We start from the raw sequence: 22,192 nt of genomic DNA on the forward strand, positions 1-22,192 counted from the left end.
AGCTGGGAAGGGATTGTGAAGAGAAGCTGCTAACACCTAACGTGAACTCTCAGAGTTACACGCCGGGCAGCAGGGAATCTGAGAAACACAAAAGCTAAAACCCAAGGCAGCAAACCATGGTGTTCTCCCTCTCCCAAACACAGGGACAGGAGAGACAGCGTGCCAGGATGGCTCAGGGTCATCCAACGCTCTGGGCAAACAGCGCGGCCGCACCGGGCCGGGCTGGGCCTGACCCGCCCCAGCTCCTCAGCAGCTCTGGGGCTCCTCTGGCCCAGGACGGGGTGGCCGTGTGGCCCATGTCCTCACAGAGTGCCTGTGATGGCCTTTTGCAATCTTTTGTGTTGTTTTTGATTGTGCTGAGCGGGCGTGGGGCCTTTGGGCCTGCTGTGCCCAGTGCTGTGGGGTGGCACCAGGTGCCACTGGCTTCGCTGCTTTCCGTGTGCCCGAGTGAGGGGCTCAGTGTGAGCTCCAAAGTGAGGGTCTCAGTGTCCCAGAGTGAGGGTCTCAGTGCCCCAAAGTGAGGGTCTCAGTGTCCCAGAGTGAGGGTCTCAGTGACCCAAAGTGAGGGTCTCAGTGCCCCAAAATGGAGGTCTCAGTGTCCCAGAGTGAGGGGCTCAGTGTGAGCTCCAAAGTGATTGTCTCAGTGCCCCAAAATGGGGGTGTCAGTGTCCCAGAGTGAGGGTCTCAGTGCCCCAAAATGGGGGTGTCAGTGTCCCAGAGTGAATATATCAGTGCCCCAGAACAAGGGTCTCAGTATCCCAAAATGAAGATCTCAGTGCTCCAAAATTAGGGTCTCAGTGTCCCAAAATGAGGATCTCAGTGCCCCAAAGTGAATGTCTCACTGCCCCAAAGCTAATATATCAGTGCCTGAGAACAAGGATCTCATCACCCCAAAATGAGGGTCTCAGTGTGAGCTCCAAAATGAGGGTCTCAGTGCCCCAAAATAAATGTCTCAGTGCCCCAGAACAAAGGTCTCGGTGCCCCAGAGTAAGGATTTCATGCATACAGAGCTGTAACTGTAAAAATCCAAAAGGGAGAAGGAAAAGCTTTGTGCTGTTTGAAGGCCAGGGCAGCGAGTCAGAAATGAGATTTTTTTTGCTAAGACTTGAACTTTGAAAGGTCGTACAGGCCCAAAGGCCCAGGAGGCTGAGCTCCCCCATCTCTGCTTGTCCAAATTAACCAATCCCTGCCAGTTTACAGGGAGTTCAGTTGCTCTTAGAAGTGCAAAGCACTCAAAAATGGAAGGAATGTCTTCTTTCCCCCCTCTTGGCCTGTGATAGGAAACACTTGATCTGTTTACAGAAGTCAGTCAGTTTGTGTGTACGTGTGTGCCTATGGGAAGGAATGCAAATGTATGGAAAACAGCCATCTCCTCACTTCCAAGTGTGTAATCTGCACTGGCACTGGCTGATGAGCTGTGCTTGGATGCTTAGCTGCACCAAAATTGGATGGCTTATTCTGGTCTTTCATCCCAATGTCAACAAGAGAAACTCCTCTGGAGCCAGGGCATGCTGCAGGAGGGAACCAGGAGGTTCAGCAGGTACTTTTTGGATCAGATATCTGGATTTTCTCAGCATCTGATGGGTTTGTGCTCAGGGATTTGGTTCTAAAGGAGGTCTCTTGACAAATGCCACCCCGTCAGACTGACCAAAATTAATCTGAAAATGTCTCCTGGCTCTTTTGGTGCATTGCACACTGTCTGATTTAGTATTTCTTGTGTCAAGGGACACAGAAGAGGTGGTGCTGTCTCCCTCCTACACCTCTGACGATGCTGACATCCAGGATTTCCTTCCCACAGAGTAGCAGTGCCATGCAGGCAGCTTTTTCCACCCACTTTTCACAGAACCCCAGAATTCTTTGGCTTGTAAAAGACCTCTGGGATCACCAAGTTCAGCCTGCGGCCGATCCCCACAGAGTGCCACCTCCAGGGATGGGGACTCCAAACCTCCCTGGGCACGCATCATCCACGTCTCATCTACTTTTCATCATCTTTTGTCATTTTCACAGTTTTCATCAGTTTTGGTAGTTTTCATCATTCTTGGTCATTTTCACCGTTTTCATAATTTTGGTATTTTTCATTGTTTCTGGTTGTTTTCAGTTTTCATAGTTTTTCATAATTTTTGGTCAGTGTCACAGTTTTCATCATTCTTGGTCATTGTCACAGTTTTCATCATTTTTGGTAATTTTCATTGTTTCTGGTTGTTTTCAGTTTTCATAGTTTTTCATAATTTTTGGTCAGTGTCAGAGTTTTCATCATTCTTGGTCATTTTCACAGTTTTCATCATTTTTGGTAGTTTTCATTGGATTTGGTTGTTTTCACAGTTCTTATTGTTTTCAGTCACTTTCATAGTTTTTCATAACTTTTGGTCATTTTCATAGTTTTCATCATTGGTGGTCACTGTCACAGTTTTCATCATTCTTGGTCATTGTCACAGTTTTGATAGTTTTTGGTCACTTACAGAATCCTCTCTCCCTGTGTGCTCTGGGCTCCCGAGGCACAAAGTCCCCCCCCTGCCAGAGGCACATGCTCCTCATTAATGGCCACATTGCATGACTCGGGCTTTGCAGAGCAAAATAAAAACAGTGAGCTCATCACAGGGGGAAAAACACGAGTGAGAGGAGTTACTGTAAATATTTATATCTTCAGGGCTGTTAATGTGATTGCAATTTTCCCTTTCTGCATTTCAACGACCAAGCTGTTGCTGGTCGGGATGGTATTTTTATTTTTATTTTATTTTATTTTTAGGGTGGTTTTGAAGCCCACTCGTGTGTCCCCCAAGCCAGGGCAGCTCTGCCCTGACAGCCAGCTCTGAGCAGAGCTCGGGACACTCAGTGTCATCTCCCCTGGTGCTCAGGCAGCCCCATCCTGGCGGTGGCACTGCCATGGCCAGGCTGAGGGGTGCCAGGGGTTGGACGTGCCTGGTGTCGCTGCCCTCCCCTTGGAAACCTCTCTGTTGCTCTTGGATGCTCTGCTGGCAGCCAACTGCCTGCCAAGCCCTGGATGCAAAGTTTCTGCATGAAATAATGGCCTCACACCCACATAAACTGAAATGGTTTCTATGGAGAATATCCTGGACCAGGCTGCAGCCTCACCCTGCCTGTTTTATTAGAAACCTCTGTGAGCCATGTATGTGTGTCCATATCTATATATTTATATTTGAGTTTATGACAGTGAGCTATATTAACCTGGGCACGAGGTGGCAGAGCCTTCTGGAGTGAAAAAGGAAGAATGGTCTGGGGGACAGGCTGGGGGTTAGCACTGCTTGGCAAAGTTCCCCAGGGCATTTTGCTTCTGATCTCCAGCCTTTGTTCAGACTGGAAATGATTTGGGGCACGATTTGAGAGGACAGGAGAAGGAGGGGCTGATTTTCTGTGTCTGTCCAGGTGAAGCACCACTGCTTAGAGCCAGCACTGACTGTGGCAGCTGCTGGGACTGGGACACTCGGGGGTATCAGACTTTGGGTTTTCTGGATTTTCTCTCACAGGGCAGAGGCCAGTGAGCAGTGTGAGTGTGGGAATGTCTCTGTGGCAGGGCTTTGGGACTCTCCTGCTCCCCCTGAGTGACAGTGGCACCCAGAGCCACCCCTGTGGCCACCCTCGATGGCACCCAGAGCCACCACACCGTGCTGCAAGAGAGGTGTCCCAGCAGCACAGCCTGTTGTTCTCTCCTTTGGATTTCAGTCGTGCTGAGGAACAGAGAATTCATGGTTCTCTTTCTCTTTCATCCTTCTAGATCATCAAGGAGCCTCCCCCACCTCCCGCAGAAGACAGCGAGGTGAGTGACCCTGGCCCCTGCTCTCCTCGGTGTTCAGGACGTTTTGTTCAGAAAAGCTGATTAAATGACCTCAGAAAAGCTGCCCAGTTCTGTGGGCTCAGTGCCTCGGTGAGCAGGTAGGAAAGGACAGCTCAGACAATCCCTCCTGGCTGGGTCAGAGCAGCCAGGCTGTGATCACACCGGGCAGCCCTTAACCTGTGTTTAACTCTGAGTTAGTGCAGCCTAAACTCGTGCTTAGCTGCCTTCCTGGTAATGGTTTTGGTGGTGGGGATTTCAGCCTCTCCTGGCAGGAGCTGCCCGTGCTGGAGCACAGCTGCTGTGGGAAAAGGGAGCTCCTGAGCCCCGCCGTGCCTGGGGCACGTTCCGAGAGGTGGAAAAGCCCAGCAGGATCCCCTGGACACCAGCAGAGCCGCACAAGCCAGGGAGGCTTTCATGGAGAGTGACCAGCAAAGGCTAAATCAACATTAAAGCTCCCATCCTAACTCTGCTTGCAGGTTTTAGATGAGTCTTGCCACAAAGGGCCGAAGCTGAGCCCCGTTCCTGAGCCCACTTTTCCATCTCCCCTTTCTGCGTGCTGCTGTTTCAGGCCGCAGCGAGTCCCTGCCCTGCTCCCAGGCTTTTCCAGGTGGGATTGCCCTGCAGCCTGGGCTCTCTGCAGGGCACTCTGGTGCCAAGGGCAGCTTTCCCACTGGCTTCACTGGCTTTGGATCTGTTCCTCTTACCGAGTCAAGCAAAATTAGCTTAGCCCTGTGCTCGGGCTGACCTGCTGGGGTAGCTTGCCTTGCCTGCTGCTCCTGCAGACAAATCCATGGCCTGCTTCAGCCTGCAGCTGGGAAGGCTTTGAGAGGGGCTCCCTGCTCTCCGTGGAGCCTGGCCCAGGGAGAGGGGCTGAGCCAGGCTCAGGACAGCTCTGCAAGGAGCAGGGATACAGCCTGGCTGCTCCCCGTGCCCTCCAGGGCAGTGGCACCCAAGGGCAGCCCTGCAACCTCCGCCTTGGGCACTGCAGCCAGGCCTGAAGCAAACTCCAAACCAGACCTTTCCCCGAGCCAGGGGGTCACCTTTGGGCCCAGTGCCTCTCTCTGCAGGCGCTGGCCATTTCCCCAAGCAGACTTTTGTTTGGGCTGTGTGAAAACCCAGCAGCTCTGTCAGCTTCTGTCCTCTGAATGAAAAGGAAAATATTAACCTCAAACTGCACATGCTTTGTTCTGCATCACCCATGCCTCCAAGCCAAGGGATTCAATTGCTGAAATTAATTAAAAGACATCATTCTGGAATGCTGGCTCCCTGGCCAAGAGCTGGAGGGGGAAATTGCATCCCCGAGGAGGGAAGAGTGCATCACCTATAAGGAAGTCTTCTGTCAACCCAGAAAATGCTGCAAAAGCAGAGCAGTCTCTGCAAAATCACAGCTGCAGCTTGAATTTCAACTTGTCCAGGCTGTGGAAGCCTCAGAAGATGGAAGCCTCAAGAATTTTCTACTTTGCTCTAAACAAGTTGAAGACAGAGGTGGTTTTCTACAATCCATTTTTTAGGTGTTGCAGAAGCCCCTCTCCCCTGCAGGACTCCAGCAGCTGCTCCTCTCCAGCAGGAGGGATTGCAGCAGCAGGGTTACAGCTGGATTTTTTCCTTCTCACGAAACTCTTGGCCATAAAATAAAAAAAAAAAAGAAAGAAAAGGAAAAGAAGGAATTCTTGCATCAGCAGGTTTGGGAGCTGAAGGCCACAGGAGGAAGGAGAATGCATTACACCCTGACAAGGAGGGGGAAGCAGCCTCTGCTGTCAAAGGTTTCACTGAACTCTGCTTCAGAGGCCCTGTGAGACTCTTCACTGTTGGTGAAGGAAATCAGCACTGGCCAGAAACTCCCAATTAATTCATTCAGAAATTGCAAATGTTGTCATCTCCTGCTGTGCTGCTCAGGGATGCTGAGGGTGAAGCACGGGGCAGGACAGATGGTTCCACTTAGGCCAGCAAGGATTGAGTTAATGCCAAGAGGAAGAGGAGAGGGCCTGGAGGAGGCAGGAGCACCTTGCTGGCCTGTGATCAGTCACTGCAGGTGGATCAAAAGCACATTCTTCTACCTCCAGAGAACGGCAGGGCTTTTTCTAGCCCTGCAGATTTTATTCCTGTGCCCCATCACCTTTAGGCTGGGCTTATTGGAGCAGCTCTGCCCAGCTCAGAGCAGAGGCTCCCCACAGGGCTGAAGCTGGTCCTGCTGTAGCTACCCATCCTCAAAATGCTCCAAAAACCCCAACTGCAGAGCTCTGCAGCTTCCTACAGCTCCCTCTTCACTCCCTGGGCCAGGCCAGAATTCTGCTGCAGCCAGGAGAGCCCAGAGCTGGATCTGGGCAGGCACCAGCAGCAAGCCAGGGACACAGAGCCCCTGGAGCCTGGCAGAGCCGGGCAGAGATCGCCCAGGTGCCCACAGCTTGGTCCCTTTTTTCCTGCTGCTCTGTCACCCAGCATGGCCAAATTCCCATTTCATGGCCAAATTCTCGTTTCATGGCCAAATTCCCGTTTCATGGCCCAATTCCCGTTTCATGGCCCAATCCCCTTTTCACGGCCCAATTCCCATTTCATGGCCCAATCCCCTTTTCATGGCCCAATTCCCATTTCATGGCAAATTCCCATTTCATGGCAAATTCCCGTTTCATGGCCCAATTCCCATTTCATGGCCCGATTCCCGTTTCATGGCTCAATCCCCTTTTCACGGCCCAATTCCCGTTTCATGGCCCAATTCCCATTTCATGGCAAATTCCCATTTCATGGCCCAATTCCCATTTCATGGCCCAATTCCCATTTCATGGCAAATTCCCGTTTCACGGCCCAATTCCCGTTTCATGGCCCAATTCCCGTTTCACAGCCCAATTCCCATTTCATGGCCCAATTCCCATTTCATGGCCCAATTCCCGTTTCATGGCCGGTGCCATGTCACACGCCCAGTGCAGTGCAGAGGTTCTGGGGCTGGTGGGATCCGTGCTGACGTTGATGGCCACGAGCTGCAGGAGCTTCACTCTGCAGCTCGGTGCCTGAGCTCTGCAGGGGCAGCAGCTCCAGTCCTTTCTCCAGGACCAGGGCACACCAGGTGCTTTGCTCCTGGAGGGCTTCACCTCGGGCAGGAGCTCCAGGGATCTGGGCCAGGACAAAAGGGGAGTTTCTGTGCTGATCCAAGCCACCAAAGGCTGCTTTGAGAAATGTTTGTGTCTCAAGGATGAGCTTGTATGAAGTTGTTTAGGCTGGAGAATAGAAATTCTGGGGAGCTTTCCAAGCAAAACCTTCCCCAGCAGGAGGAAACGTTCCCTGGGAACAGCAAGGTGTCCCCAGAGTGGCACAAAGCAGCTGAGAGGTGGCCGTGGGATTTGGGGATGGCTGCAGTGTTGGGAGAAGGGGCAGAAAGGGGTCTTGAGGACAGCTGGATTGCCTCTGTGCTCTCTCAGCACCAAAATTCGATGAGAACATCTCTCACACAGAGAAATTATTGTCGTGTCGTGGCTCTTGGTGCAGGCGGAGCTCTGCACAAATGCTGAATTCTGACAAAATTCAGGCATTGCACAGACAACTGGGAAAATAATTATAAGGGTGGGGAGAGGGGTAAGTTGTCCAATTTTTTTTTTTTTTTTTTTTACTATCTGGCCAAATTTCATTTGAATTCTTACCCTGAGTGGTTCAGATGTCCCTTGTGGAGCCTGAATTATCCTTGTGTTACCCACAGATGAGGTTCCCTCAGGTCAGGGTCACAGTACCCAGAGCTGGGCTGGCCTCTGAGATAAACACAGAGCTTTGTTTTCTGCAATGCAGCACTTCTGAGCCTGGGTCCCTGACTGTGAAATGCAGCTCTGTCCTGCTTCTTCTTGCTCGTTAAAAGAAACTCTAGCTCCATCTAAAGCAGGCTGTGGGGGTGGAAAAGTGCCAAGTCCTGCCCAGTGGATTTCCAGCATCCTTAGACACACTTGGATTTTCCGGGGCTGCTTTTGATGCTGCAGCTGGGTGGGAGCTCAGGTGCAAACCCGGCGTGGAGGAAAACCCAGCTGAGAAGCAGAACCCGTGCCTGGCTCACGAATTGGGGTGCTGGGTGTGGCCTTTGGGTGCCTTTTCCTTCCCATTTCCCTGCTCCTGGCTCCCCCAGCTCCCCGGCGTGGTGAGCACATGGCCGGGGTGCAGGACACGGCTGCCGGGGCCTTTTCCTTGGATTGCAAAACTCCCCAGAGATGCAAACAGGCTGGTCCTCAGCAAACTTGTGACTCCTTTGTTTGTCAGGGCTCCTGCTGCCTCTCTGTGCGTGTGCTGCTCTGCTGGGCTCGCAGGGCTTTTAAGGCTTGTGGGGAAAATTTCCTAAACCTTGGTATTTCCTGTTGTGAGAAGTCCAGTCTGTGCTGAGCTGAGGAGAGAGAATTGCTGAAGGAAAATATTTCGATGGCTTCACTTCCACTTTTTTCCTTTTTTTTTTTTTTCCTCTTTTTTCTCCTTTTTTCTCCTTTTTTAATTTTTTTTTAATTATTTTTTTCTTTCTTTTTTTAAACAAAAAACCAGTCCTCATGAAGAGATATTGAGTTCTGGGGTTGCAGCACAGAGCCTCAGCAGCTCTGCCTGGGGCCAGAGAGAGAGGTCAGCTCTGAAGGGAAGAGCCTGGTACTTGTGACCAGTTGTTCACCTTTCCCTTGGATCAGGACACGTTTTGCAGCCCAGTTTCTGTGTTTTGATAAACTGAAATGCTTTTGGTTGCCGTGAAAACCAGAGTTTTTCTTGGATTTTTTCTTCCCGCCCCCCCACTCCCCCCCTCTCTCAGTTTTTCAGTTTTCCTGATGGGGAGTTTCAATTTCAAAGTATTTTTGGCTTTTCCAGTTTTGGAAAGCTCCTAAGTTTTGGAATTTAGCCAAATCCCTGTGAAAAATTATCAAAAGAAGAAGAAAAAAGAGAGAGGGGCCATTTTTCTTTTCTCTCCATGTTTTTCACAGGAAATACTTCACGTTTTTGATGAACTCTGCTCTTCTGCTGTGCCAGTTCACAGCCTGAACTGTAGAAATTAAAGGGAACAGCACTACAGGAGTGCAACAGAGAATTTAAAATGCCTTGAATTTCACTAGAGTTTTAGAGACTCATTTTAAATAAACCCAAGGGAACTTTCTTGATCTGTTAAGTCACCCATACCTGGGTGTCACTGTGAGGTGCTGAGCACGTTTATCCCTTCCATCCCTTCCATCCCTTCCATCCTTCCTCATCCCTTCCTCCCTTCCCACCCCTGCTCCTGGCCCCTGGCAGTGCCACCCTGCTGCTGTTTTGCAGGAGGAGGATGATGATGGGCTGCCAAAGAAGAAGTGGCCAACAGTGGATGCCTCTTACTACGGAGGGCGAGGAGTGGGCGGCATCAAACGGATGGAGGTGAGGAAATACCAGGATGGAGGTGGGGAAATGGCAGGATGGAGGTGAGGAAATGGCAGGATGGAGGTGAGGAAATGGCAGGATGGAGGTGAGGAAATGGCAGGATGGAGGTGAGGATGGAGGTGAGGGAATGGCAGGATGGAGGTGGGGAAATGGCAGGATGGAGGTGAGGAAATGGCAGGATGGAGGTGAAAGAATGGCAGGATGGAGGTGAGGATGGAGGTGAGGGAATGGCAGGATGGAGGTGAGGAAATGGCAGGATGGAGGTGAGGAAATGGCAGGATGGAGGTGAGGGAATGGCAGGATGGAGGTGAGGATGGAGGTGAGGGAATGGCAGGATGGAGGTGGGGAAATGCCAGGCCAGGGCTCAGCTCTGAGCTGGGACAGCCCCTGCAGCCCAGCCAGGAGGACACTCAGGGGCCAGGCACAAACTTCCTGAGATTTTTGTGAGTACAGATCATTTTTGTACAGGAATATTTGAGAGGCAAACACAGTTTTCTGAAGGTTGGCAGCGTCCTGGTCCATGCCTGGCACACAGGGCAGCACTGCCACACAAATTACAAGGAAAAAGTTTTCGTTTTCCTGAAAAGCTTCCCCTCTCCCACATTTTTCATAAACCACCATGAAGGACAGGCTCAAAATTTGGGCTGCAGTCTAGAAACAAAGCTCACAGCCTGTGCATTGCTGTTCAGCTGGGGACACCCAGAGGCAGGGCAGTTCCTGCAGCAGGGGTGGCACATCCTGATCCAATCCTGATCCTGATCTGATCCTGATCCTGATCTAATCCTGATCTAATCCTCATCTGATCCTGATTCTGGTTCAGTCTGGTCCTGATCTGATCCTGATCCTGATCCTGATCTGATCCAATCCTGATCTGATCCAGTCCTGATCTGATCCTGACCTGATCTGATCCTGACTCTATCCTGATCCTGATCTGATTCTGATCCAATCCTGATCCTGATCCGATCCAATCCTGATCTGATCCAATCCTGATCCTGATCTGATCCTGATCCTGATCTGATCCAATCCTGATCTGATCCTGACCTGATCTGATCCTGACTCTATCCTGATCCCAATCTGTTTCTGATCCAATCCTGATCCTGATCTGATCCTGATCTGATCCTGATCCTGATCCTGATCCTGATCCTGATCCTGATCCTGATCTGATCCCTCCTTCCAGGTGCGCTGGGGGGAGAAGGGCTCCACAGAGGAAGGTGCCAAGCTGGAGAAGGCCAAGAATGCCCGGGTGAAGATGCCAGAGCAGGAGTACGAGTTCCCTGAGCCCAGGAACCTGGGCAGCAGCATGCGCCGGCCCTCGTCCCCTCGGAAGTGGTACTCGCCCATCAAGGTGAGCACATCGGGGTGGCACTCGCCCATCGGGGTGGCACTCGCCCATCAGGGTGGCTCTTGCCCATCAAGGTGAGCCCATCAGGGTGGCACTCGCCCATCAGGGTGGGACTCACCCATCAGGGTGGGACTCACCCATCAAGGGGAGCCCATCAGGGTGGGACTCGCCCATCAGGGTGGGATTCGCCCATCAGGGTGGCACTCGCCCATCAGGGTGGCACTCGCCCATCGAGGGGAGCCCATCAGGGTGGCACTTGCCCATCAGGGTGGGACTCGCCCATCAGGGTGGGACTCACCCATCGAGGGGAGCCCATTAGGGTGGGACTCGCCCATCAGGGTGGGACTTGCCCATCAAGGGGAGCCCATCAGGGTGGCACTCGCCCATCAGGGTGGCACTCGCCCATCGAGGGGAGCCCATCAGGGTGGCACTCGCCCATCAGGGTGGGAGTCGCCCATCAAGGTGGTACTCACCCATCGAGGTGAGCCCATCAGGGTGGGACTTGCCCATCAGGGTGGGACTTGCCCATCAGGGTGGCACTCGCCCATCGAGGGGAGCCCAGCCTGCCCGGGCTGTGGGCAGCAGCTCTTGCTGCTGCTGTGCTGTGTGCTCCCACCCAGGGATGAGATGTGCCCACAGAGCTCTGATCCCCAGGGCTGCTGGAGTGCCCGTGCTGGGGGCAGGGGGGGCTCTGGGACTTCCCCAGCTGCTTGCCCAGGTTTGGGAGTTGTGGGGCTGGGGAATGGGGAGGAATTGCCTCTCTGAAGGAGAAGGGCAAGGAATTAAAACTTCAGGAACAGTGAACCAAGGGTGCTTGAATCTGGTAAAGAGCCAGGAAATTCACATTTTAGGATCAGTCATCTTGCTGGTCACAGGCCCCCTCTGCTCCACACTGCACTGCCCCTGCTTAGAATGTTCTGCCTTTTATGATGGAGTTCTTGCCTCTATTTTTCTGTCTTCCCAGACTCATGTCTCTAGGTAGGTAGACTGAGAGTGGATAGATTTATTTTTTTTTAATGCTCCAGAGATTTATTTGCTACCAAATGTGTCTACTGACACTTAACAGATTGGGGTTATTGTTGTTGTTATTCTGATTTGCTGCTGTTGCTTCCTAGCATGGTGCCAACTGGATTATGCTGCTTTTAAAATGTCATTTCAGCTGTCTGCAAAGCCAGTGCAGATAATCCAAGGGGGATGACAAATCTGAAAACTTCTTAAGAGCCTCACCAAACCCTCGGTTCATCTGACAGGGAGGGGCAGCACAAACATAGATGGAAGTGAATCAGAGTCACAGAATTGTTCATTTTGGGAAAGCTCATCAGGATCCTCCTCCACCAGCACGTTCCCCATTAAACACAGTGGCCCTGAGTGCCCCTGCCACACGTTTCTTGGGAATTTCTCAGGAATGGGGACCCCAGCAGTGCCCTGGGCATCCTGGCCAGGCCTTTCCAGCCCCTGCAGTGAAGGAATTTTGCCCACCAGCCAACCTAAACCTCCCCAGGCACAGCCTGAGGCCATTTCCTCTCCAAGGAGAGCTCAGGTGAACCCCAGCTGGATCCCACCACTCCAGCCTGCCTGGCCCTGTGTCCCTGGCACTTCTGCAGCCTCTGCCCCTCCTGCCTCCCTTGCCAAAGCTGCTGTGGCCACCTGGCTCACAGAGAGCCCCGAGGTGCCTGTGCCTGGCTCCAGCAGGAGCCCTGGGGTAGCTCAGGGTCAGAGCAGGGCTGAATTCACCGTGGTTCAGAGGAAATTCCATGGCTGGAGCTGTGCACTCCTTCATTTGTCATCTGCCCTGAGTTTCTTCTCTCTGGGCCTCAGGTCTAGCAGGACTCGAGGCTTTTTTTGCCTTCAGACCTTGCATTTTTTTCCCTCCAAGCGATCTGGTGCTGCAGCTGTGGAGGAGCTCCAGACAGGGAGACACAGCCCATCCGTGGAGAGCACAGGAGGGTTTCTGCTTCCAAGAGCAAGCCTTGCCATTCCACTTCTCCAACCATCATCCTTTCCATGATGCACACTCCCTCTCTTCCACCCAGATGTCTCAGAGGCTCCCAAAGATGGAGCTCTTGGCTTTTCCCAAGAAATTTGGACTGCAGAGTAAAAAGGAATTTTGGGTTTGGTTTTTTGTTTTTTTTTTTTTTTTTTTTTTGTTCCATGGAAAGTTGTCACTTTGCCTCTGTTTTCCTAAAGGAGAAATGGAAGAAAAAAGTGCTTATTTCTGGACCTGTCGGGGTGGACAGGAGATCAAGAGCTTCAACCAGCTCTGCTGCAGAGGAAAGAGGGATTGGAGAGAAGGGACGTTTCCCTCAGCTCTCAGGAGTTCTGTGTCCAAGTGCAGAAGAATCTGACGGAGAAGTTTCTTGCTTCTTCCTTTGAGAATCACAGACTTTCCTGGCTCTCACCTTGGGAAGTCTTTCCCCCATATCCTCTGGAAACAAGATCCTGCAGTCATTTTGTGTGTCTGCCTCCACCCACGCGTCCCTGCGAGCCCCAGGTCAGCTTTGGAGCCTTGGCTGGGCAGGAACGGAGATCCCAGAGAGGCTGGTGGCCCTGCTGCTTCCTGGAGAGAAAGAGGAGGACTCTGCCCCGTGAAAGGGAGTCTGGAGTTGGACACCAGGAGCTGGGTCACAAAGGAGCTCCCAAACACCCCCAGGGTCACGTCTGGCCCTCACAGACCCTGGGGTTCCCACACCAGAGGAGGAGAATCAGCTGCCTTACCCTGAGTGGGGCTACTCAGTCCTCCCCAGCACCTCTGCAGCCCCCAGCTCACATTCCCACCTGGAAATCCCACCCCACAGCAGGCACACGAGATGTTTCTGCTCTCACAGGAGCTCTGCAGTCCTTGTTTCCAGGCAGGAGTTATGGGTCCAGCCAGGGGTGGCTCTTTGGGTTGGATGCTCCTGTCTGCAGCACATGGAGAGCAGAGACCAGGGGAGATCTTTGTGCATTCTCAGGCTGCCTTATCTCTGCAGGTGCACTGGAGTTTGCTGGGAGGGGTTCTGCTCCTGGTTCCCACTCTGATATCACAATAATCATGGAAACATGAACAGAAACTGCCTGGTGGAGACAATACAACGGACAGGAATCCTGTTTCTCCAGAAAATGGAAATCCCAGAAATTCCTCCAGCTCTCAGGGTACCGAGTTCTTCACAGACCAAGGATCAAATGAATGTGAAGAGAGCTGGATCAAATAAATAACCCTGACTCTTGACCCAGAACAATAGTTACAGACAGGTCAAGAGTCAAGATTATTTATTTGATCCAACTCTTCACATTCACTTCATGTGATCCTGGAGCAGGTATTAGCCTCTCCCTGAGCCCAGAAGTTTTCTGAGTCACACGTCACCTTTGGGAGGGTCACACACCTGGGTGTGTCACACACCTGGGTGCCCTTCCTTCCCAGCGAGGGTCTGTGAGAGAAAACCTTGTCCTCTGTCAGTCTGTGAGCTCTAAGTTGGGCTAATCAAAAACTGAGCTACCCAGTTAAGAAGTGACACCTAAATTATTTTCCTTTCCAAGCCAGTAACTGACCCCTAAAGACCTGCAATGTGGATTTTTATGCCCAATTACAAGATACCACCCAAACCCAAGAAGAAAGAGGAAGAAGAAAGGAACTCGAGACAACACCCTGCATCCTCCATCTTGAGCCCATCTATAACATACTAAAAATCCTGAAATATAAATTTCTCACCCATGTGACATACTGCACTGCTCTCTACAATCTCTACAATCTATTTCACACTTTTGTGGTTTCTGGTTTACCTTGAGGCTTTGGAAGTTTTCTCCATGAGGGTCAAAGTCAGTGCTGCCCTGGGGGTCAGGACAGCCCAGAGCAGCCAGAGAAACATTCCTGGTGGAATCTTCCCGGTGCCCTGGCTTTGCCCAGTGCCCCAGCCCCTCCTGCAGGCTCTGGCAGTGCTGGGCACAGCCTGGCAGCTCGGGCACGGCTCGTGGCCCAGGGCAGCACCCAGAGCCTGTTTCTGTCCTTGCAGGGGAAGCTGGATGCCCTCTGGGTCCTGCTGAGGAAGGGCTACGACCGCGTGTCCGTGATGCGTCCCCAGCCGGGAGACAAGGTACAGCACTGCACACCCTGCTGCCTCTGCCCGGGGGCAAAGTGTCCCCTCTGTGCCCTCTGTGCCCTCTGTCCCCTCTGTCACTCTGCCACTCTGTCACCTCTGTCCCTTCTGTCCCCTCTGCCCGGGGTTGGCAGCAGGAGCCCGGGGCTGGCAGCAGGAGCCCGGGGTTGGCATTAGGAACCCAGGGTTGGCAGCAGGAGCCCGGGGTTGTCATTAGGAACCCAGGGTTGGCATTAGGAACCCAGGGTTGGCAGCAGGAGCCCGGGGTTGGCAGCAGGAGCCCGGGGTTGGCATTAGGAACCCAGGGTTGGCAGCAGGAGCCTGGGGTTGGCAGCAGGAGCCTGGGGTTTGCATTAGGAACCCAGGGTTGGCAGCAGGAGCCCGGGGTTGTCATTAGGAACCCAGGGTTGGCATTAGGAACCCAGGGCTGGCATTAGGAACCCAGGGTTGGCAGCAGGAGCCCGGGGTTGGCAGCAGGAGCCCAGGGTTGGCAGTAGGAGCCCGGGGCTGGCAGCAGGAGCTGCTGAACACAGGAGGTCCCAGAGACCCTGAGGGATGCCCGGAGGAGCTGGGGCTCCTTCTTTGCCCTCTCTTTGCTGAGGCAGGGCAGCAGATTTCAGGCTCGGTGCTGTCGAATGGGCTCCTCAATTCACCCAGGGTGGGGATAAAATGGTGAAGCCAGCTGAGAGCAGCTGAAAGGCGTCTCTGTGTGCTCCGGAGCCTGGGCAGAGCTGGCATGGGTGCCAGGCTTGCATCAGTCCCTGGGTGAGCACTGCCCCATCAGCAGTGACGTTTTCCCCTCCAGCACACGAGCTGGGCTGCCCAGGAGAGCCCTTGCACAGGACGAGGCGCAGCTTCCACCTCAGCCCTGAGCTCCAAAAGATGCACTTTGTCTTTTTGTGCCACGTCTAGCTGAGGTGCTGGGGCTGAACTCGATGGTCTCCAAGGTCTCTTCCAGCCCAGTGATCCTGTGAATGCTGTGATCCTGGGAATTCTGATTCTATGATCCTGGGAATTCTGATTCTGTGATCCTGGGAATTCTGTGAATTCTGTGATCCTGTGAATTCTGTGATTCTGTGATTCTGTGAATTCTGATTCTGTGATTCTGTGAATTCTGATTCTGTGAATTCTGTGATTCTGTGATCCTGGGAATTCTGATTCTGTGATCCTGGGAATTCTGATTCTGTGAATCCTGTGAATTCTGATTCTGTGATTCTGTGATCCTGTGATCCTGTGAATTCTGTGAATTCTGTAATCCTGTGAATTCTGTGATCCTGTGAATTCTGTGAAACTTGGCCTGGTGTGCAGGAGGCTTTGAGCAGCTCCTCTCCCAGCCCAGAGCAAAAGGAGCATCCAGGGCACCCAGAGAGGCTGGGGTGCACACAAAGATGATGAAATTGTGGTTTTTTTGGAGTCAGAGCTGGGGATGGGGGCTCTGAGGTCACCAGCACACAGATGGTTCCAATAAGGCAGGGAAGTGAGATCATGTGGGATTCCTGTGGGCTTCTCACATTTTCAAGAGACTAGGTTTGCATTCTTGTCAGCATTAATGAGGTTATTTTTGTATCAGAAACATCATCAGAGAGAGGTGATGTAAATATAAATGCATTTTTTTAGAGAACTTTATCACTTTTATAACAGAACACAGGAACCCTTATTTGTGCAAATTGCTCACAGGACCCAAACAATTCGTGTTTCTCTGAAGTTCCAGTTGTGCTTCCTTGATAAATGTTGCTCTTTCAGGGATTTATGAGGTCATCAAAATGTGTTTCAAGCTCAGACTTGGCCAGGAACTCCTCAATCAGGGAGCAAACTGGGGTTTAATTTGTTATTGCATTTTCATTTTGTGTTTGAGTAGGTGAATATTGATATAGAAGGGTGTAAAGAGAGGAAAAGTATAACAAATTATGCGTGGAGATGTATCCTACCCAGATTAATGATGATTCAGGGAAAAGAGCTTTTCTTTTTGGAAGTTTCCTGGTGGAATCACACCAGTGTAAAATTTCCTCCTCAGTCCTTTCTCGTTTCTTTGAGAAACCTTTAATGTGCTGCAATAATTGGGTGTTTCAGGGAGGGATTAGCCCTGGCTGCTGAACCCCTGAGGAATTTGGATGTCTCTTTATTTCTGGCCAGTTCAGACCATAGAAAAACAGATCTCCCCTCCTTGGCTGGGGAAGACTTGCAAAGACCACTGTGGGAAAGATTTCCCTCCCAGTCTCTCACTTCCCACACGGAGCTGGATGCAGGGAAATGGAAAAAGCTGGAAAAGCTGGGACAGGGCTGCCACAGCCCCGGGGCTCACCTGTGCCCCAGGTGCCACCAAAGCCAGCCCCACCCTGCCAGGAGCTGGAATTAAAGCAGGATTCATGTTAATTAATTCATTTAATGCCAATTAAAGCAGGAATTCAGCAAGGGGGAGGAGGAAATGTGGGGAGAGCCTCTGGGGCACCGTGGTGGTACCAATTGATCCGAGCTCCAAACGTGGGAGCAGCTGGAATATTCTGCTAACGTGCTTCAAATCCTCCCCTGACCACAGCAACAGCTTCCCTTGCTGCTTCATTTTCCCATGGATAGCATCCAGAGAGGAAATTAGGACGAAATTCTTCTCTGTGAGGGTGGGGAGGCCCTGGGATGGAATTCCCAGAGGAGCTGGGGCTGCCCCTGGGTGCCTGGGGGTGTCCCAGCCTTTGGAGCAGCCTGGGACAGTGGGAGGTGGCCCTGGGTGGGATTGAAGGTTTTTGTTACTCGTCCCATGGCTCTGAAGAGAGTTCCCTGCAGCATGAAATGTGTTTTATTACTTTATTATATTTTTTAATGATGAAGAGTGATGTGGGGGTGGCCAGGTGGTGCTGGCTGGTGAGGAGCCTCACACAGCTCCTGCCTCCTCTGGAATTAGGAGCCTGATTTGCAGACAGGGAATTTCGGCTATCTCAGGTGATGGTGAGTGGAAACCTGGAGCAAGCCAGGGGCTGGGATTCCAGATCCCCCGGATGAGCAGCAGGCAGGTCCCTGTCAGAGCTGGGAGCAGAGGCAGCCGTGCAGCCCCAGGTGAGCCCGAGGTGTCCCTGCAGAGCCAGAGGTGCCCAGCAGAACCAGGAGCTGCTGCTGAGCCCCAGCCCACGGCTCTGGCAGGCAGCAGAGCCCCAGGGCAAAGCCAGCCCTTCCAGCCCTCTGCTGCAGCGTGCTTTCCATCCCCAGCCATGGAAAAGTTAACATGAGCTCTGTTTCCTGGAACTGGCAGCAACAGAGCCAAAAAAACCTGGGACTGCTCCTGCAGGGTGCAGGGCAGCCCAGCACAGCCCTGGAGGCTCCAGCCAGACCTGATCCAGGGCAGGATTTATCCCAGGCGGAATTTAAAGTTATGCCTTTACTATTGACGTCAGAAGCCGAGGCAAACCCAGCAGCAGGGACTGTGGGGATGGAATTATTCCCCACCAAAAAGCTGTGGGAATTATTCCCCACCAAAAAGCTGTGGGAATTATTCCCCACCAAACACTGTAGGAATTATTCCTCACCAAAAGCTGTGGGAATTATTCTCCACCAAACACTGTAGGAATTATTCCCCACCAAAAGCTGTGGGAATTATTCCCCACCAAACACTGTAGGAATTATTCCTCACCAAAAGCTGTGGGAATTATTCCTCACCAAAAACTATGAGAGGTTCCAGCCTGGCTGAGGGTTTTTTTGGGATCCATCCCTAGGTGAGAAGTCCCAGCCTGGCTGAAATTTTGGGATCCAGCCCCAGGTGAGAGGTTCCAGCCTGGCTGAGGGGTTTTTTGGGATCTGGTGGCCATGGTGGCACTCACGGTCTCAGCCATGGGAAGGTCCCTGACTGGACACATCCTGCACTCCTCTGCCTGTAGAACCTCAGATTTTGGGGAGACACCAAACCCAGCCCTCCTGTTGGGGTGTGGACCTCAGATTTTGGGGAGAAACCAAACCCAGCCCCTCCTGTTGGGGTGTGGAACCTCAGATTTTGGGGAGACACCAAACCCAGCCCGACTGTCTGGGTCACCCTGAGCTGGGTCAGCCCGAGGCTCTGTGAGATCTCTGATTTTGCTCTCCCCAGAGGAATTTTCCTGTCCCAGGCAGGCTGGGCTCAGCTGGGGCTGCTCCTCAGCCTTTTCGCCCTGCCCAAGGGGCTGGGGCAGATGTTCCAGCCCGGGGCAGATGTTCCAGCCCGGGGCAGATGGTCCTGCCCTGCACAGCTGGCAGAGCTCCTGGCAGAGCTGCCACCTCTGTGTCCCTTCCCGTCCCATCCCTGCCGAATCCTCCCGTCCTCCCTTCTCCTGGTCCTGGGGACAGCAGGGAGGAGCTGTGCAGGGGATTGGAAATGCTCCCCCCAAAAATCTGCTCCAGCCCTCCGGGGCTCAGCGCTGCATTTGGCTTTTTGTTTCCCACCAGGAAAAACATTTACTTTGGGAAAGGAAAGAGTAAAACAGAAAATAAGCTCATGCTCACCAGTCCAAAAATAAAGAATGGATTCAGAAATCCTCTGGTGCCTTTTGGGATGATTTCATATCCAAAGGAATGAATCCATAATACAGTAATGCTGATTCTGACATTTGAGTATTTACAGTGGGATCTTTTGCAGGTGGAACTTGTGAGAAAAAAAAAGAAAATAATAGCTCAGAGGGCAAAGGTTTTGTTTCAAAGTGTACAACAAACTGTAGCTTAGCACCAGAGAGCCAGAAAAGCACTTTATTGGCTCCTCTGAGCAATGGGATATCAGCACATCCTGGTGAGGAATGGATGCACTTCAGGAAAAAGTCTGAGCAGGAAAACGTCTCAGTTAAACAAACCTTCCCCTGAGGCTGGTCAGTGGCTGGGCTGGGAAGGTCTGAGAGGTCCCAGCCGTGCCTGGGGGGGGGACAGGGGGGTTGTGACATCCATCCTGGGCCTGGAGGGGGACAGGGAGGTCCCAGCCATGCGTGGAGGGGGACAGGAATGTTGTGACATCCATCCAGGGCCATGGAGGAGGACAGGGAGGGACAGGGGGGTTGTGACATCCATCCCAGGCCTGGAGGGGGACAGGGGGGTCTGTGACATCCATCCTGTGCATGGAGGGGGACAGGGTGGGACAGGGAGGTCCCAGCCATGCGTGGAGGGGGACAGGGGGGTTGTGACATCCATCCAGGGCCATGGAGGAGGACAGGGGGGTCTGTGACATCCATCCCGGGCCTGGAGGGGGACAGGAAGGTTGTGACATCCATCCAGGGCCATGGAGGAGGACAGGGGGTTGTGACATCCATCCCATGCCATGGAGGAGGACAGGGAGGGACAGGGAGGTTGTGACATCCATCCCGGGCCTGGAGGGGGACAGGGGGGTCTGTGACATCCATCCTGTGCATGGAGGGGGACAGGGTGGGACAGGGAGGTCCCAGCCATGCATGGAGGGGGACAGGAAGGTTGTGATATCCATCCAGGGCCATGGAGGAGGACAGGGGGTTGTGACATCCATCTCATGCCATGGAGGAGGACAGGGAGGGACAGGGAGGTTGTGACATCCATCCCGGGCCTGGAGGGGGACAAAGCTTGGACAGGGTGGGACAGGACTGGGACAGGGTGGTCTGTGAGGTCCCAGCTGTGCCATGGTGGTGGCCAGGGGTGGGATGAGGAGGTCTCTGAGGTCCATCCCGTGCCATGGTGGGGGACAGAGGGAGGTTGTGACATCCATCCCATGCCATGGAGGGGGTCAGGACTGGGACAGGGTAGGACAGGGTGGGACAGGACTGGGACAGGGTGGTCTGTGAGGTCCCAGCTGTGCCGTGGTGGTGGCCAGGGGTGGGATGAGGAGGTCTCTGAGGTCCATCCTGTGCTGTGGTGGGGGACAGGGGTGGGACAGGGCTGGGACAGGGCTGGGACAGGGAGGTCTCTGAGGTCCATCCCGTGCCATGGAGGTGAGGATGCCTCTCCCACTAACTCCTCTCCTCCTCCTGCTCTGTTCCAGGGCCGCTGCATCAACTTCACGCGGGTGAAGAACACGGAGACCCCCCCCAAATACCCCCTGAACAACTCCTACCCCTCTGCCCCCCCCCCAGCGCCCATCTACACCCCCCCGGCCCCCGCCCCCATCTACACCCCCCCGCCCCCCAGCTCCCCCCACGCCCCCTCCCCCTCCTCCACGCTGCCCCCGCTGCCCCCCCCGCCCCAGGCGCCCCCCCCCAGCCGGGCGCCCCCCCCGTCCCGGCCCCCCCCCCGCCCCACGGCCTGAGGGGTCCCCCCGCTCCCCCAGGGCTGTCCCGGGGCTCTCTCAGCAGCACGGGACCCCCGGCCGGGGGACCCCAGCCCTGCCCTGGCTGCCAGCTGCGGGCACCCCCTGCCCTTCCCCAGCGCCCTCCCCTCTCCTCGCCCCTCGAGCATCAGTGCCGGCGGCTCGGGAGCCAGAGCGGCCAAGGAGAGCTCCTGGCACGGGGCTGTGCCACCCTGGGGTGCCCTGTGCCACCCTGGGGTGCCCTGTGCCAGCAGCATCAGTGCCGGCGGCTCGGGAGCCAGAGCGGCCAAGGAGAGCTCCAGCTGCCCGCTGGCATGGGGGTTGTGCCACCCCTGGGTGCCCCGTGCCACCCCTGGGTGCCCCGTGCCAGCACGGGAGGAAGGGCACGGGTGACCCACGAGCTCCGTGCCAGGGAGAGCCCCGGGCAGGGCTGCACAGGACTGGCAGCAGTGCAGAACCCCAGCCAGGTGTGCACACCTGGCACACCTGGAACACCTGGCAGGCCTGGCACACCTGGAAGGCCTGGCACCCCTGGAAACACCTGGCACACCTGGACACCTGGCACACCTGGACACCTGTCAGGTCTGGCATTCCTGACATGCCTGGCACTCCTGGAAACACCTGGAATTTCTGGCACTCCTGGCACACCTGGCACACCTGGCACTCCTGTGTTGCTGCATGGGGGGTGTTGCTTCGGGGCAGTGCAGGCGGGTGGAACCAGAGCCTCCAGGAGATCAGCGTGCGGGGTTGGGCATCCCTGGGCACGGGCAGCCCCGCGGTGCCAGCCGGGCACAGAGCCCGCCCCAGGAGCCCCGGGGGCTCTGCAGTGGCCCCGGGCAGCCTCAGCCCGAGCCTGAGCTGGCCCCAGCTCCAGGGCCAGGCTCCAAGTGCCACCAGGCTTTGGTGCCTGGGGTTCCCAAATCCCCTCTGGGGGTCCCAAATCCCCTCTGGGGTCCCAAACCCGCTCTGGGGGTTCCAAACCCGCTCTGGGGTCCCAAATCCCCTGTGGGGTCCCAAATCCCCTCTGGGGTTCCCAAACCTGCTTTGGGGGTCCCAAACCTGCTCTGGAGGTCCCCAGTCTGCTCTGGGGGTCCCAAACCTGCTCTGGGGTCCCAAATCCCCTCTGGGGTTCCAAACCCGCTCTGGGGTCCCAAATCCCCTCTGGGGGTTCCAAACCCGCTCTGGGATCCCAAATCCCCTGTGGGGTCCCAAATCCCCTCTGGGGTTCCCAAACCTGCTCTGGGGGTCCCCAATCTGCTCTGGGGTTCCCAAACCCATTCTGGGGGTCCCAAACCCGCTCTGGGGTCCCAAACCCATTCTGGGGGTCCCAAACCCGTTCTGGGGTCCCAAACCCGCTCTGCTCGGGCTCCGGGTCACTGTGGAAAGGTACCACTGATGCCTCCCTGGTTTTC

At 54.2% G+C, this 22,192-nt stretch overlaps 1 protein-coding gene across 1 annotated transcript in view; it reads left to right on the top strand.

Annotated features, from left to right (window-relative positions):
- ANTXR1 (ANTXR cell adhesion molecule 1) overlaps positions 1–20,780 on the top strand; it is a 60,391-nt gene extending 39,611 nt beyond the window's left edge. The window contains exons 14-18 of the mRNA XM_077789227.1: positions 3,734–3,775; positions 9,053–9,148; positions 10,329–10,496; positions 14,483–14,563; positions 20,517–20,780. Of these exons, the coding sequence (XP_077645353.1) occupies positions 3,734–3,775; positions 9,053–9,148; positions 10,329–10,496; positions 14,483–14,563; positions 20,517–20,780 (651 nt within the window). The remainder of the gene's footprint in view (positions 1–3,733; positions 3,776–9,052; positions 9,149–10,328; positions 10,497–14,482; positions 14,564–20,516) is intronic.
- The last annotated feature ends 1,412 nt before the right edge of the window (positions 20,781–22,192 follow it).

Source organism: Lonchura striata, chromosome 32 (genome assembly GCF_046129695.1).
Source record: "Lonchura striata isolate bLonStr1 chromosome 32, bLonStr1.mat, whole genome shotgun sequence".
In the NCBI taxonomy this organism is placed as follows: Eukaryota; Metazoa; Chordata; class Aves; order Passeriformes; family Estrildidae; genus Lonchura; species Lonchura striata.